Genomic DNA, 15,274 nt, shown 5'->3' with positions numbered 1-15,274 from the left:
CTTCAATGATTGTCAAAGGAAGATTCTGTACATCATTAAGGGGTCTATTTACTAAGCAGTGTTAGGAGACAGAGTAAAAAGTGATAAGAAAGTGATAATGTGCCAGCCAATCAGTTCCCAAATGTCATCTCACAGGCTGTGTTTGAAAAATGACAGTTGGGAGCTGATTGGCTGGCACCTTATGATTTTCTTATCACTTTTTACTCTGTCTCCTAACACTGCTTAGTAACTAGACCCCTAAAAGTCTCTCTAATTCCAGCGTATCACTTTGTGCATGTCTGTCAGTGAAGTTATGTTACTAAAGAATGGAGCAGTCTGTACATATTCAGGGTTGGCAAAAAAAGAAGAAGAGAGCAAGAAATGTAGTAATTATGCACTTTGGCGAAACCATGTTGTGCTGCAGTAGGGGCAGAATTAATGTGTAGAGATTTAGATTTGGGAAGGGCATCTTATCTCAAACATAAATTGCAGTGTAAAATAAGTTTTCGGGGATATATAGAATGAAAATATGAACCTCTAAATGTCCTTAGCTATATCTAATGTGGCAAGCTCTCTGAGTTTACTTTAGTTAACCTGAGCGACTCTGTGCTCAAGTCTGTGCCTCACTAATGGCGGGATGCATCAAGCATTGCATTTTGTATGTGATGCATCCTGACAATGATCAGATGCATAGCAACTTTTAATAATGCTATATGCATGTAGTTTTTGCAATTAAAACCGCAAAGGAAAGGTCTTCCGAAAAGAGCTGTCCTTTGCGGTGTGAGGACTTCCGGGATTATGACCCAGGAGCCCTTCTGCGAAGGCCAGCGCATGCATGAGCCATGGAGGACACTGGGAGAATGATTGCGGTAAGAAGCCCATAGGCTTTGCCTATGGTAGTGGTTCACAAACTTTTTAGAATCACGGCGCCCTAGATGTATCAGCATTTTTTCCACAGCACCCCTGGGGCAAAAGTTTCTAATTGAGAAATTCAGCAAAACTTAGATGAAGTAAATTGTGCTTATAAGTCACCCTTAGGTTCAGTCACGTAGTGGCTGACAGGGCTCCACTTTTTTTTGTCCACATTTTTTGATTGGCTGCAGCCAGCACTGGTTTGGCCTATCACACTGACTAAAAATAATTTTATATGTACTGGACCACCAACCCGAGGCTCCCCTGCAAGTGCCCTGAGGCACCCCAGGGTGTCACGGCAGCCAGTTTGGGAACCATTGGTCTATGGGGTACAAGCTCCAGGAAGTTTCCGCAGCTTGGTGCATATGGAAAATGCGGCCTAACAGCAGTTTTCTGAACTTTGACCACATTTTGGGCTAGATGCATTTCGTCCTGAATGTCTTTAGTTATCTTTGATGCGGCAAGCACTGTGAGTTTACCACTAATGTTTAGTACTGGTGATGGTGGGCAGTGCCCAAGTACCTATCGCCTGACATGTCTAATTGAAGCTGTAAGCATGCTCCATTGGCGCCGTCTGCGCTGAAACTGAAGCCTACTTTATATGACTTCCCCTTTCAGCTTGAACTCTGATGAAACGTCCCTGATCTAGGGTCAGGACTACTGTATGCTTGTGAAATTATCTTGCTTGTCACTTTCCTCAAAATCTATGGATATCACACTTCTGGATAATCGCACATTGGCATATAAATCCCAACCAGCAACTAACTGACTACTTGACTGACTGGCAGAATAATTAAATTGGTGTCATCATGAGGTCCTCTACTTCAGGGAGGACCTCATCAGCTGCTATGGGGCCCACTTTAGTGTTGGTCTGGGCCACTTCTATTTATTTACTATGGCTCTCGCTCAGCTCCTTCCTGCTGACAGCACAAGCAATTTTTAGTTTCTTCGGTGGCTCGTGACTACCTAAATCTCTACTATTAGACTCCAGCTCTTACAAAACCTATGTAAGTCTCGTTCCCGGATAGCGCATGCTGCTGGGACTTGTAGTTTCTTTTGTTCGCCCCTTCACAACCAAATCTAGGTAAGGCAATGGAAGTTACATTGATATCAGGGAAGTCTAAATGCCGTAGGGGTGGCCATCAACCAGCGATGGTCAGTAATCATCGATGGTCAGATGATGATGGTGAGTGTTTTCACCATCAAAGAGACTCCACCAATGGTAAAACAGTCTGCACATCTGCATAGTCTATCCATCCATGTCTCACCATTGATTGTTAATTGCTGATGGCCGAAACCCAACAACCATCCATGGCATAGCCCGTTTGAATCTCTAATTGCATAGGGGGAGTTAGTGCCTATGACAACCACCAAGAAGCTTGAAAATAACTTAAAACTTTCACAGGCCACCAATAGTAACTTACTAAGGAAATAAGTCCATACGTGTGGAGTGAAGGGATCCTAATATCATTAGTTCACAGATAATATTATATTAAAGTTATTAAAATAGCCCAAATTTGTATAAATCTATGTAATTTCTTGTCTGCTAGTTGGAATACCTTTAGTGTCGGACTTGTGTGGTTTTTGTTTTGTGTGTAAGACATGCAACTCTGTAATGCCAAAATGCATATGTATACTTCCATATACAGTTATGTCTGTAGAGGTTAAAAGGGGACGGGCAAAGGCTAAGCACAGCATGGCTGTATTCACATAATTGAAGCTGAATTAAACGTGAACCACCCGCAGATACGTCTTCTATAAGGCCTATCTCTTGAGGTTTGGTGCAATAATATGCAATGTTAATAATTATCAGCAACAGCTAGCCACTCCTGAATCACTGATCAGCTTATAGCTGGTAGTATTTAAATAATTAGCTTTCTGGCTATATATTATCTATTCATATTACTAAATTGGCATTTCTACTTGGACTGCAACAGGAAAGTAGATTCTTAATGTTGAAATGAGAAAACATATGTTTGTATTTAATTAAATTAGTATTTGTGTTTGTAGTTAATGACAGTACATTTTATGTTGAAAATGGGTCTCTCTTATTAATATCTGTGAAAGTGCCAGGAGCTGAAATTCATGAAAGGCCTATTGTGCACTGCTATAGAGGGTGTGGTCAGCGCCACAGGAGTGTCGCTAGTGATGTTGGGGAATGTGGGGGACTGACCAGTGTTGTGGGTGTGTGGTCTGTGCACAGGGTATGGGTGTAGCTACCATAGGTGCAAGGGGTGCAGCTGCTATGGGGCCCAGAGCTGAGGGAGGCCCATCTTCCTTGTCAAAGTTACATATGTTATATTAATTTCTCACCATTGGGTGATACACAGGGGCCCTTACAGACATTTGCTATGGGGCCTTCAAATACCTAGTTACTCCCCTGGCAGAGGGTATGGCCTGTGCTGTGGGATGTGCCTAGCTGGGTGAAAATAGTGAATAAATGAACATTCTAGCTCCTCTCCCGTCAACCAGCCACTGACTAAAACAAACATACACCAACAAAAAGTACTCACAATGCACAAGGCCAAGATATGTTATGTCCTACCGCCACTTGCTTCCTAGACAACTTGCTGCAGCTGCCAGCTGGTGATGTAAGTTCCGTTGGTGCTTATTTAAATCCTGGCCTGTCTGGAAGAGATAGGTAAGATAGGAAATAAACACCTGCATTTAGCCACTTAACTGGTTAATGTTTTTAAAAAAATCACCATATTTTTTTTTTTTTATCATCAAATTATGTAAATAATAGCCATTTAAACCAGATTCAGTATAATTTTATTAATAAATATGTAGATTTGTTATTAAAATGAATCCGAATCAGGGTTAAATCTCTGTTATTTACAAAATTTGACCATTTAAAAATGCACAATTTTGGGGACATTTTCAGAAATAAATTGTTTTATACAGTTAAAATAAACTGCAGTGTTAAACAAATATGAGCCAAGTGGGCAATTCTTTTAGGATCGATCCCTTTCTGAACCCCACACAGGAAGAGAAGGCTGGGGGAGGTTGCAACTGCAATCAAAGGCCCTGATTCATAGCCGGACGCTCTGACCAGAGCGCTCGCCCTGAATCAGGGCCCACCTCCATAATTATGGAGCGTCCTCCTGGACGCTCGTATAGCTGTGGGTCACCACCCACAACCTATACGAGCGTGCAGGTTGATGGCCGCGATGGTCTTGACCATCACCACTGCGAGCCGGAGCCTGCGGTTGAGTTTCTCAACCGCAAGGCCCGGAGTGATTTTGGCTCTATCAGAGCCAAAATCACTCCCACTGACATCACTAGTGATGTCAGTGGGCCGGCTTCTAACGGTAGGCGTTCCCTTGGGAACGCCCCCGTCTGGGAGGCACGCCCCCGGCACGCCCACCAAAGGGGGCGTGCTGTCAATCAACATCGACAGCATGCCCCCTTTGATCAGACACAACGAGCGAAGGAAAGTCCCTCCGTCGTGCGCATGCGCAGTGCACACCATCGACCCACTTGCGAGCGAACAGCCGCTTGCGAGTGGGTCTGAATGAGGCCCAAAGTGTGCTGAGCCCAGCGGGTGCTGAAAGATTACCTTCCAGCAACCACTGACATGGCCGCATCAGATGCGACAGTGCCAGGGAAAGCCCAGTTTGGCATGGAGGCATATGATGCGACCACGCCAGGTAAGTGGTTAAAACTGCCAAATTATTTAGTCCCCCTCACTAAATCTGCAACAGCCAGCCAACATAAAACGTTAGTATGCATGGGTCTTTCACATTGCTCCTTCATGTCTCTTACTGCCACGTCCCAACACACACACACACACACACAGCTCCTCCTGTCCCTCTGACAACAGCACTGCTCAGTCCCGTGTAGCCCCGTCCCCTGCTCAGACTTCACCCTCACTCTCCCATTTGGATTATGTCCTGGGAACAGTTCTAACCCCTGCTCCCCTCATGACACAAGAACAGGAGCAGTCTGGTGACAGTTACCCTTCTGCCCCGCTGGACCTATTTTTGGGGGATTTGGAACTGTAGATCCATCCATCCCACTGTAAAACCAGCCATGCTGTAACGTAACTGTTCTCTCTTATAGATTTAAGTAGGGTTTGGCACCTGATTCCAGCTGTGAGGTGCTCTCCAGGCATCTCGCTACATAAAAAGGCACAGGGCACATGACCATCACCCATCTTCCCGCTCCGTGCTCTTGTTCTGTAATGTTCCCTGGGGGTGCTGTCCCGAGACACATACACGCCCTACTACAGCACTATATTTAACACTTTATTACAGTATTAAATCATTTACAAATAGGTTATTGAGATTTTAACATACTTCTAACACTGGGCCTCATTCAGAGGTGGACGCTATTGCAATTTGCTCGTAAACTGAGGGATTGTATATGTATGCATCGTCTATTTGTAAAGTGTGTACACTTGCGCGAAGGCAGTGCACATGCGATCCCGCAGCATCCGCCGTGTGAGGCCGTAGACCACGGAGCCCATTGCAGATTGATTGACAGGAAGTAACCATTTGGGGGTGTTGACGGGGGGTGGTTAAGGAAACGCAGGCGTGTCTGGGCGTTTGAATGCCGTTACGTGAGCATGCATAAATTAGCCACTACAATTGCATAAGCAGCCCTGTGTGGCAGAAGAACTCCCTAGGCTGCGGCAGGCCAGACCTGCCGCAAGGTAAAATGGCCGCCGATGTCCTTCGATGTTACCGATATTTATGCGTGCATGCGATCGCGCATGCAAGTACGAAGGCAGCAGTGGGCGTCTTTATGCTCAGGTGATCTTTGCTAACATTAGCATATTTTCACAGCTGCGAGTGTGGGAAAGCGCGGCTGGGTACGCATTAGCGTCTACCTCTGACTCAGGCCCACTGTTCAATGTCATCTCTGTGATATCTATACTTTTGAAACCTGAAGTAAGTTTGACACAAATGATACTGTTTTGCAGCTGGATCTGGGGATGCATTCCAATGAACCTATGCATGCAAATACACAGTATCTCTGTACCTCCAGATATACCTGTTTTCAAGTGTTTTCTTAAGATACATGCAACACAAGATAACCAAGTAAGAGTTCAATTCCAAATCCAAGGGTCACTTACCTACAGTATACTGATTCTTCTCCACCTCACGCCTCTGTTTGCCATCATCGTACACCCCTTCCTCCTACAAATGCCACACTCCGTTGGCCCCCAGGGTGCTGCTCTCTCAGGGTTCTTTATCTACTTGTTCAACCGCCATTTATCTGCCTGCACCTCCTCCCCTTTTCCCTGCCCTGTTGTTATATGTCAGTGCTCTGTCTTTGGCCCACTCCTCATTTCCATCTATACATCAGTAAGCTTACGTCTCTTCCCTTCATCTCTCCCCTCTTGTAATTTCCCATATCACCTGCTGCCTCTTGGATGTCCCCTCACTTCCTTAAATTCAACATCTCTATGCTTGAGTCAATGTATTTCGCCCTGCAAATGGCCCTTCTCCCCCCCCCTCTTCACTTCATTTAGAGTACCCCCTTTTTCTCTGTTTCCCTAGTCTAGTGTCTAGCTGTTATCCTCTTCCCAAATCCAGTCCCTCTGCTAATCCTGTCATTTCCATCTTCGCAATATCTCCAGGATCCACCCCCTTATCACCCTGGAAAGCTTAAAAATCCACTTCCACCTCACCTGGATTACAGTAATCTATACCTCACAATCCGACCTGTCTTGTTTCTTGCCTCCCTTCAGTCTATCCTTAACTCTGCTGCCCACCTCATTTTCCTCTCCCAACACTCCATCTCTGCTGCCCCCTTTGCCAGTCACTCCACTGGCTCCCACCCAGAATCAAATTCAAACTCCTCAACCACTCCTCCACTCTCTATATCTCCAGTCTCATACCCACACCCTCTTTGCTCTTCCCATGACTGCTGCCTCCCCTACTCCCAGATCACCTCCTTCCATGCCCTTGCCCCAGGATTTCACCCATGCTGCTCTTATCCTTTGGAATGCTCTATCAAACATTAACCCAGCCTCTCAGTCTTCAAACGCACCATCAAAACTCATCTATTTACCCAAGCCTACTACCTGCCTTCAACTATCCAACCTCTGCAAGACCAAAAACTTCCCCCCTCTGTGTCCACCCATAGCCTCAGGGCCCTCTCTCCTTTGTGGTCTGTATGTATTTATGTCATTATAATTACGTCTATTTGTAAAGTGTGAATTTGTCTGTTACTGTCCTGTATGATCAGCCATGTACAATGCAATTTTGCTAAATGTTCCTTTCACTATTTCGGCACTATGGAACCATTTTTGCATCATATAAATAAAAGATAATAATAATAACATGTAGTAGGGTGGATTTGGGGCACAATCTGTGCTTAATTCTGCATAAGCCCCTTTGAGTGTATTTGCCTTCACTTCCTTATGTAATATTTCTCCCAATTCCTAACATAGATTTGTTGCTTTTCCAAAATAATTCAATGCAGGCATGTCATCAGGAGAACCCACATCAGCAGACACTGTAGTATAGTGCTGCATTATCGCACACAGTCCTCTTCTCTGAACTGTGGCCAAGAAACGGGAATGTGTCTGCACAGCTGACTGCCAATCTCTAGGATGTATTGCATGGCATGGTTGTTAGGCGGGCACGCCACCTAGCGATCAACAAGGAGACTGTCAGATGCAGGGGGCAAATACACTGGCACTATCCTTTTGTTATTTGAGGTATCTCCTTTAATTAGTTAAACTAATATGCAAATTGGACTTGTGATTGGTAAGCTTTTTAATTTGTGTATAGTAATTAAGATCCAATTTAGTGAACTGTATTACATATAAGGGATTTAATATACATTCAGTCTCATTTGTTTATGTAGTTACTATATAAATCTGTGTTTCCACTGCTACTATGCTCACTTTCTGCTACAGATTAAGACCAGAATTGTGGTGCTAAACATATCTGAAACTGGCGCCTTCATGAAAGCCCCCCATGGATTCTGCAGTGCACTATACAAGTACAATATACATTCCACTAAATATCCAAATAAACAAGTAATTAAATGTTTAGATGTCTAGGTGACCATCAATTACCAGAACACAGCAAATGAGTAATAAATGTTCACTGCCCAGTTTCCCGGCTTTTTAACACTTTATAGACTATACTTATCTATTGTTTGTGCAGCATTATTAAATATCATAAAGGTACATTGGTCCTGACTGGGGTCTTCAATCCCCATGTGACCTGGGCCTGTCAGTGATGGATTGGCTTACACCTAGACTGATACATGCACAAAGGAATATCCTGTGAGTTTTCGGTTCCAATATGAGATAGACCTTTAGTATTAATTATCACAGTGAAACTGCTATGCCAAATGGGCCAATACTATGCATGTGTCTCGGCCTCTGTGTAAGCTTAAGAGGGCAGAGCTGTGGTAAGTAGATACAGTACATGCCAGGCTTAGTTCCCAAAATTATGATATGGGGCCTGGTGGTTGCTGTTTAACCCCCTGAATGCAAGGTGATGAAAAATAAATATTTTAAAAGCTGTGTTCTTTAAAGTTAGTCTTTGTGCACTTAGCAATCAGTATAGTTTTAAATATGTGCAACAGCCCATTCACACATATTTCATGCATACTTTCCACCTTTTATTTGTCCCCTTCTGGGAATTGCCAGAGAACATAGGGCCTGATTCAGAGAGCCGCTCGTAAGCGGCCGCTCGTTCGCTCTGAGCGATGTTCGCACAACTGCGCATGCGTATGGGTCGTAATGCGCATGCGCAAACCAGTCATTGCGGTAGGAAATCGTTCACTCGCAAAACAGCGAGGGGCTGCTAATTTGATTGACAGAATGTACCGTTTGTGGGTGGTAAAAGGGGATGGTGCTTGAAAACGGGGGAGTGGAGATCCGAACGCAAGCGTGCCAAACGGTCAAAAGGGCGTTTAATGGGAGTGCATAATTAGTATAGGAGCGTCATCGACCACGTCACTTGGTTGTCTTTTAGCCTGAACTGCTTGCAGTGATAGCGGTAAGAAAACCTACCACAAGCACTGCGAGCAGTTCAGATGCCTTTCGATGTACCCGATTAATCTAATAAGTACCGGAGATGACGTGTGATGCGAACGGCAAAGGGGCGTCTTTACAAAATAGTGAGCGCATTTTTCGTTTGCTCGCTCAGACATAGAGGCGTCAACAAACCGCAAAGAGCGAGCGCTCAATTTAAATAGCCGGCCCCTTTTTTGGAACGACCGTCCGCAAATAGCGTCCGGCTCTGAATCAGGCCCAGAGTTCCATGTGGGGTGCAGGGGGTGTGGCCTGAGATTTTCATGAATGTAGTCCTGTCTTCCTGTCCAATGCCACCTTGTGTTGCACAGAAGTGGGGGTTCCAAATGCAGGCCTACTCTCCCAAAATTCAGGAGTCTCCTGGAAAATTCTAAGACAGTATGCAAGTACAATTATTTATAAAACATGGATTTAGGGTTAATACAAATTAGACACTCATATCAATTAAGGTTTATTGCTCATTTTCTCCTGTAAGCTTTTGGAATGGCAATTTCGTTAGACTAGCATTTCCCCCTAAAGGGATATAGTTTAAATCCCAGCAGTCAGGATGCTGGTACTCAGAATGCCGATGTTGGAATGCCGACTCCAGTCAGAATCCCGGTGCCAGCATCCCAGCCGTCGGCAAGTATTAGGGTTAAGGGGAGGGTTATGGGTTAGGGTTAGGCACTAGGGGAAGGGTTAGGGGTTAGGCACTAAGTGTGGAGGGTAAGGGACATGCTGCAGGGGGGGAGGATAAGGGTTAGGCTGCAGGGGGGAGGTTAGGTTTAGGCTGCGGGGAGAGGTAGGGGTAGAACTAGGATACTTACAAGTAGGTGTCAGTGTGGACAGAGCGGTGCTTGTGGCACTGCCCACACCATGCCTCCAGTCAGTGTTGGACTAGTGCATGAAGGGCCCACTGGGGGAATGCAGTGATAAGAGCCCATACTTACGGGTGTGGCCAGCCTCCAGAGGGATGTGGCTAGTCTCCACAGAGGCTTGGTTAACCATTAAAGAGTGTACGGTCTGGGCCCCTTTAAAGATATATACATAGTAAATAATGCTGGTGCATGCATGATAATGTACCAGAATAATAACAGCAATGTATTGTAGAAAATACACCATAGTTCTGTGCAAAAAATGTAACATATGTATAATGTATAATTCAAGTGCACAGTCTGGAACCTGATCCCTAGAGGAAGGGGTGGGCCCTCAGGCATTGGGGCCCACCAGGGGGTTTCCCCTGTACCCCTATGGGCCAGTCCGACCCTGCCTCCAGTATGGACACACTGAGCTCTTTATGTGCTTCAGACTCAGCTCATCAGCAGGTGATTCCCTCCCCAGTCAAATGATTTATCTCCGGCACCCTGAAACAGTAGTGTGTGTGTGTGTGTGTGTGTGTGTGTGTGTGTGTGTGTGTGTGTGTGTGTGTGTGTGTGTGTGTGTGTGTGTGTGTGTGTGTGTGTGTGTGTGTGGAGCTTTGCTAAGTGGAAGAGTTGTGTGTGTATGAGTGTGTGCGGGGGCTGGTCTGTGTGAGGAGGGGAGCTCTTTCTGAGGGGGAGAACTGTGTTGTGTGTGTGAAGGGGGAGATCTGAGTGAGGAGACGATCTGAATGAGGGGGAAGCGCTGTGTGTGTGTGAGTGGAGGCTGAGTGATCCCGGTGGGCTATCGCTTCAGGACACCAATACTAATAATAGGAATAAATAAATCATAGGTTTGACTTTTGTTTCAAAATTCAATGTGGCAGCTAGCAAAATAACTAATATAATTAGAAAGAATTAAAAATAACTTTTTACAGATCCTATCCTAAAGAAGACTTTAGATAAAAAACCAATTGTTGTTTTCAAGCGAGCAAAAAACCTTTGAAACTTCCGCGCCCTAAACTTCTTTAAAAACACACTACATAACAATAAATTGAATAGTGGATACACATGGTTAGGTCCCCCTACTATTGCATTCTATAGGTGCAATTCTAATCGATGCACCACATGTCGTTTTGCTGTAAATAATACAAGAAGTTTATATTCAGCAGTATCCAAAACGGAATTCTCTATTGAAACTTATATAAACTGCAAATCCCAATACATTATATTTTTATTAATCTGCCCATGTGGGCTATATTGCTGTATATAGTATGCACAACATGCACTCTTAAGTCCTTATTCATGGAACACAGAAGAAATATTCGAAATAGATTTCTGAAACATAGCGTTCCTAGACACTTTGTGGACCTGCATTATGGTGATCCAACAGGTCTAAAATTAGTTGGGGTGGAGGTGATATCTAAGACCTGCAGGGGTGGAGATCGTTTCAGAACCCTACGCAGACAAGAGGCTGCATGAATTCTGAAAATGCAGTCTCTTAAACCACAAGGTCTAAATGACAATATACAGTAGATCTAGAATGCATATGAAATATCCATTATAACTTAACTTACATCTAACTCAAATGTTTATTTACTTGCATTTTACATGTTTACGCTATTCCTACATATATGGCATGTATTTACGCTTATTATTTCTATTTCAATTAATATGTCACATTTATTACTTTTTAAGAATATTATTATAATTTTTTTATATTCTTTTATATTATAATTTTCTATGTTTGTATTGTTTATAATTAGATATGGATTACATTTGTGATCTATTAGAAGCTTATTATGGTGCTATTTGTGTCCATGCTTAGTCCATGGATGCCTGCTGTACACCAGACAACCTGTGAAGCCGACTGCTTCATTTGCCGCCTTTAATCTATCAGCCGGCTCCGATGCACAGATTCCACCATTAGCCCCCAGAATACCATATCAGTGCTGACAGTCTCACACAGCCTGACTTACAACAGCGCAGACACTTGGAGGTGGTAACGCCGCACAGGAACCCCCGCGGGGGTTTACAGCAGGCGCTTTCATCAGGGCTGTAACTAGGGTAGTGCGACCAGTGCCATGGCACAGGGCACCACAGGGCAGGGGGCGCTGTTTGGGCCTGTCAATTTTCCTTTTTATTATTATTCTCACTTGTAGCTTCCACTTCTTTTATCCCCAGCATCTCCTGCCCTCCCCTAACTCTTCCCTGGCCCTTCCCCATGAGGCCATGGCCCTTTTTCAGATGCACTATTATCTTATGCAACGAGTTTTGTATCATATGTGTGATGGCATTTCCTGGAGGATCCATTTTATCAGGTTATCAAAATGTGCTTTTTCACACACACGCACACACACACACACCCGACTTCATTAATATATCATGTTTCCCCTCACTATTGTAGGACAACACCATACAAGAAAACCTGACCTACAGAGGAGGGTGGACTCCAGCCTGCACATGAAATTTGTCACCTCGCAAAACTCTGGACTCCTATTTTTCGCAACTGGTAACACCCAGTATCTGCTACTGGAACTGGTCAATGGGACCATAAGGGTAAGAATCAGCATTCTGCACTAGGGGATCATATTGGAGATGTACAGACCATAATTATGGAAAGACCATTATTATACAAGGCTACAAGCATATTGAAGGGCTTTCCGCATTCACAACATTTTAGCTCATATGATTTATTAAACGGTTAGTAAATATGTTGATTTATAATTTCATGAAAGCCTTCAGATATGATATGGGCCGTATATCTAAATGGTGATTCCATAGTCAACAGAGATGCTCTGAAAGCTTTGGTGACAAACACAGCAGGAAGATAAGGAAATACTGTATATTTACTAAAAGTTGCAGTAGGGCATGTACAAGCAAATAAGTAGACTGTGTTTAGAAACCCATTTGATCAAAGTTATTTTTCGTTACATAATATATGGAACACATCACATACAGCTCACTTTTTGGGCAGCATAATAAGAAATATTGTATGAAATAGAATAATAGTTAAATAAGGAAAATAATATTGTGACACAATTCAGTTCATATCTGACTGAAAAGACAACAATATGCACCAAAGAACCCGCAGGCCACTTCTAAATACCCACTCCCAAACAATGAGCATTAATAAGAGAAATTAGAAAGATGATGATCCGTCATAGTCTAACAAGCGATCCATGTTTTATTTACCAGTATCCTCAGCACAAGTACTGGGCAACAATGTCCAATCTGACCACACAGATATGTGCCCACATACACCTGTCCTTAAATTACATCAAATTGCCTTGTTTTGCACAACTCAGACTTTGTCACTAAGCCGTGCCATATGTTCCGCCATATAGATTTTCACAGTGTGTGTCTTGTCCGCATCATTAATGGAATAAAGTATAATGTATGGGTACTCTGTACACTGGCGCTGACTTTCCATACAGTTGCTTTTTGTAACACAGATACTAACATGGGTAAGATTGCTAAAGACTGAGGATAGATACAAGTGAGCCGTACCTCCCACCGCGCCATGTATTGTTGTGCTTAATCTGCGACTTTATACCAATTCCTTTGTGATAAAAATACTAATTCTATGTGCCAAGTACACTGGTGGAGATGTATCAAGCCTTCTAAATAGTGTAAAAGGGGACAAGTTGCCCATCAGTTGTTACCTATCATTTTAGAGAATGAACTGGATAAATGCTAGCTAGGGACTGACTAGTTGCTATGGGCAACTTCTCCTCTTCTTCACTCGTTACAAGGCTTGATACATCCCTCCTGGGTGTCTTATATTATGTTGCCGGTCAAAATGTTGACATTCATTAGGCAATGTTGACATTGGACCGTGTTCAATTAGGAGCGAAAAGTCAGTTACCGGCGATAATTTATCACCGATGACGTAATTTTCAACATTTTCACTTATCCCCATAATCAATTTCAAAGACTTTTCGCAGGTGCGAAAAGTCTTTGTAAAAAAGGGGGATACGTTTTCACCAATGTTTAGGTAGCGAAAAAAGAGTGCAGAATTGGGGTTTTGGGGTGCCGAATAAAAAAAAATAGCCTGCAGCCTTTGGAATGTCCCCTTAATGTAATCTGTGTAAAAAAAAAAGAAAAAATCCTTCGGACACCCCAAAAAAACTTACTTTCATTTTGGGGCAAAAAAAGAATGTTGGGGAACAAACTTAAAAACTAGCGAAATAGCCTCAGGGGGGTCCCCATGAATGCGGCAGGTGTTTTCAAGAATGCGGGTGGTTGCGGCAGGTGGATTTTTGAAGAATTTTTAAAAATCACTTTAGGGACTTAAAAATATGTTTGCACTCATTTTCATGTACCCCAGATCTGATGGGACTAGTTTTTTTTCCCCAAAAAAAAGATAAATGTTTTTCTTCACCACTTCTTCACAGGCACATTTATGCATCTGCCGCAGCTATTTAAAAACCCCACTTAACTTCAGCAGGCCAAATCGGGGGTACCCATAGTGATCCCCCATGTCAGACCATCTTTTGAGGGGTGACAGGTTGATTTCCCCAAAAGTGACAGGACTTTACGATACTTACCTTTCCGCCAGGTCCCATTTTCGCCAGATCCTAATTGAATACGGGGATAAGCGGGCATACGCCCGATACTTTATCCCAGGAAAAAACGGCGATGATGGCGAAAAGTCCGACCTCCGACTTTTCGCCTCAAATTGAATATGTCTCATGGTCGTTATGTCAACATGTTCATAATGTCAATATTGACCATTGACATTATACAGGTGTTGGCATTATGATGTCAACATGTTAGCAATGGATGCAGCTACGATGGGAGTCTAGCTCGTGCCATGCTTCTCACATCATATGGCTTAGCAAGGATGGGTGTATGAGGAAACAAGTGTACACTTAGGTGGCCATTCAGCCCTTTGTGTTCAGCATTATTTAGGGCTGTTAGTGTGGTTGGAAAATGACCACTTGCATAAGCAGATAAAGGCCCCCACCCAAGCATTCTCAATAATGTTATATTTATTTTAATTGGATAATTATAAGTGTCGATTTCAGGACAGACACACTGCAGTTATGGACCTGTTGCCTGCAATATTTGTTTATGTATGACAATTTGCAGATTACACTTTGATAACTTGTTTAGATATCTGGACTGCTCTGTTTAATGCATATATTTCACAGAAATTAGAAACTAAGGATTTTCCCTCAATCATGTTTGATTCGTTTGATTGTAATGTTACTCTATCTGATGCATCCCAACTTTACCATCTTTGGAGACCTTTGAGAAATGTACTTTATAGCAGGTATGGGGTTTAGGAGAAGTAAGCAAAATATAAGTAAGTGGAAATGATAAAGAGATCACAGAAAGACAGACACAGAGTGGCGGAGACATAGAATGACAGGTAGTAAAACTGAGAGTATTATGAATAAATACAGACACATTTTCGGCAAGCCTACAAGGATCATAGAGTGTTATGGGAGACAGATAGATGACATACAGCAGTGATTCTCAGACCTGACTCTTTCATGGAATACAGATGTGCGCAACACCAACAGAGATTATGCAGCAG

The 15,274-nt window shown here is 43.3% G+C and overlaps 1 protein-coding gene and 1 long non-coding RNA gene across 2 annotated transcripts in view; one reads left to right on the top strand and one right to left on the bottom strand.

Moving 5' to 3' along the window:
• The window catches only part of LOC148540444 (uncharacterized), a 96,132-nt gene that overhangs the window by 3,320 nt on the left and 77,538 nt on the right, over positions 1-15,274 (bottom strand). Inside the window, exon 2 of the long non-coding RNA XR_015869734.1 lies at positions 3,405-3,519. This is a non-coding gene — a long non-coding RNA (uncharacterized LOC148540444). The remainder of the gene's footprint in view (positions 1-3,404; positions 3,520-15,274) is intronic.
• CSPG4 (chondroitin sulfate proteoglycan 4) overlaps positions 1-15,274 on the top strand; it is a 149,842-nt gene that overhangs the window by 69,356 nt on the left and 65,212 nt on the right. The window contains exon 2 of the mRNA XM_088446198.1: positions 12,137-12,288. Coding sequence (XP_088302324.1) covers positions 12,137-12,288 — 152 coding nt within the window. The remainder of the gene's footprint in view (positions 1-12,136; positions 12,289-15,274) is intronic.

This window comes from Taudactylus pleione, unplaced genomic scaffold (genome assembly GCF_031769625.1).
Source record: "Taudactylus pleione unplaced genomic scaffold, aTauple2 ptg000019l, whole genome shotgun sequence".
Lineage (NCBI taxonomy): Eukaryota > Metazoa > Chordata > Amphibia > Anura > Myobatrachidae > Taudactylus > Taudactylus pleione.
The sequence above is the reverse complement of the archived record's forward strand: the minus strand, read 5'-3'. Positions and strand labels throughout refer to the sequence as shown.